General features: G+C 36.3%; 1 protein-coding gene across 6 annotated transcripts in view; it reads left to right on the plus strand.

Annotated features, from left to right (window-relative positions):
• The window catches only part of LOC106879981 (uncharacterized), a 263,310-nt gene that overhangs the window by 191,588 nt on the left and 69,513 nt on the right, over positions 1-2,209 (plus strand). For all 6 annotated transcript variants that reach the window (XR_008264230.1, XM_052968292.1, XM_052968290.1 and 3 more), the window contains one exon: positions 620-638. Coding sequence is in view for 5 of the 6 variants with exons in the window: in XM_052968292.1 (XP_052824252.1) it covers positions 620-638 (19 nt within the window). In the remaining variant the exon portion in view is untranslated. The remainder of the gene's footprint in view (positions 1-619; positions 639-2,209) is intronic.

The raw sequence follows: 2,209 nt of genomic DNA on the forward strand, positions 1-2,209 counted from the left end.
CTATATCTATATCTATCTATATATATATATATATATATATACATGTATATATACATATGTATATTGTGAATATATATATATATACATGTATATATACATATGTATATTGCGAATATATATATATGTATATATGTATGTATATCTATATCTATCTATCTATCTATCTATATATATATATACATGTATATTTATCTGCATCTATATATTTATTTACATCTATATTCATGTGTATGTGTGTGTGTGTGTGTGTGTGTACTCCTACCATTGCTTGACGACTGATGTTGCTGGGTTTACATCTCCTTAACTTAGCCGTTTGGGAAAACGCATGAATAACATAAGTACTAGGCTTACAAAAAATAAATCCTGAGGTCAATTTGTCCTTCTGAAGGCAGTGCTCCAGCATGACCCCATTCACATTACTGAAACAAGTAAAACAACAAAGAACTATAACGTTTTAATCTCGAGATGAAACTTGAGATGAAATCGCTTCTGATAAAATTACTGCTGTAACTAATGGTAGTTATGTTTGATATAAAAAAATTGTTACACTTACTACTCTTACAAGACATGTTTAATATTGAATAACATTTCTATACACATCACGTTTTTCTCTTTTCAGCTGTGATGTACAATAAAGTGTAAGTATATAACATTTTTACCTGTTGTTTATTTGCAAAGTAGAGAGGAAATTTCTATCAAAGATTAACTTTCAAATGCTTTGGCAATTTACAGAAATGTTGCAGTTTAGCTGAGGTTAAAAGGCATCTGAAATTTTCTTCCATACATGTTGTTGAAAATGATATTAGCTATCAACTAATAATATTTTTCTTTTTGTGCTTGCCTCAATACACTTATGCATGTCAATGTTTTAATAATTAAATATGCTTTCAACTACATGTTTATGTAATTATCACCTGGATAGCATTTGGTTTGAGTTTAATCAATAAGTATATTGTCTAGTGTGCCTAGTATTATATTAGATAAGCTATAATTTGCTTTGAAATTTACATTAGCTGCTTTTTCAATACAGATTTTATTTTAAAAACTATTCCTTGTTTCTTGCTATGGATAGTAAGACAAGGAAAGTAAATTATATTGTAAAAGAGAGTTTTTGAGAGATGTGACATACAGTTACAGAAGTGTATGCTCTCATAATAGATTACTATTTACAGGGAAAAGGGAAAAGTTGGGTTGCTGTAGAAGCTAATTCTGGTGTGCATCAATGATGACAATTAGAAGGAATCTGTGTTTACACATTAAATAAGGTATCAGAAATAAAGAATTTGGTGCACTTGATAGATGAAAGACTGGGATGAGTGCAGGTCCATAGAAATGTGGTGAAAGTGGATGGTAAACATATTACAGTGATTTGCCTTGCCCTTTTTTGCTTTTGTTGAGAGACTTCAAGTAACTTTGGATGCCGTTGAGTTTCAGCTGCATGCTGGCACCAATGGCGGGGCTCTAACGTCCCTCTCCATGTTGAACATTCCAGCAGTGAGTTGCTGCTGGTGCTGTGCCTCCATGGCAATAGTCAGTTTCAGCTGCAATATCAGTAGCTCGATGTACAGAATGAACGTTGTCCAGAGGCAGATGTGGAGGGCCGTGTGAGTTGGCAAAGAAGTGAGTGGGAGCAGCAGTGTGGAAAAGGAAGGGGAAGACGAAAGGGTCTCCTGGGCCAACCAAGAGGTAGCGCAGCAAGGTGCATGGGTAGTGTCCTTGTCTTTGCTGCAGCTGGCAGGGCTCATGTATTTAGGCTTTTGATACTACAGATGAAATGATCATATAATTAATGCTCCAAATGACTGGGAGAATATTTGATTGATCTTGCTAATGGCTCTTCTTTTTGTAAGGAAAGCATTTTGTCAGAAACTTATTGTATATATGTGTGTGTGTATATTATATCATCATCATCATCATCATCGTTTAACGTCCGCCTTCCATGCTAGCATGGATTGGACGATTTGACTGAGGACTGGTGAAACCGGATGGCAACACCAGGCTCCAATCTAATTTAGCAGAGTTTCTACAGCTGGATGCCCTTCCTAACGCCAACCACTCAGAGAGTGTAGTGGGTGCTTTTACGTGTCACCCGCACGAAAACGGCCACGCACGAAATGGTGTCTTTTATGTGCCACCCGCACAAGAGCCAGTCCAGGGGCACTGGCAACGATCTCGCTCGAAAAACCTCATGTGTCACCCGCTCGAAAAC

This window comes from Octopus bimaculoides, chromosome 5, assembly GCF_001194135.2.
Source record: "Octopus bimaculoides isolate UCB-OBI-ISO-001 chromosome 5, ASM119413v2, whole genome shotgun sequence".
Lineage (NCBI taxonomy): Eukaryota > Metazoa > Mollusca > Cephalopoda > Octopoda > Octopodidae > Octopus > Octopus bimaculoides.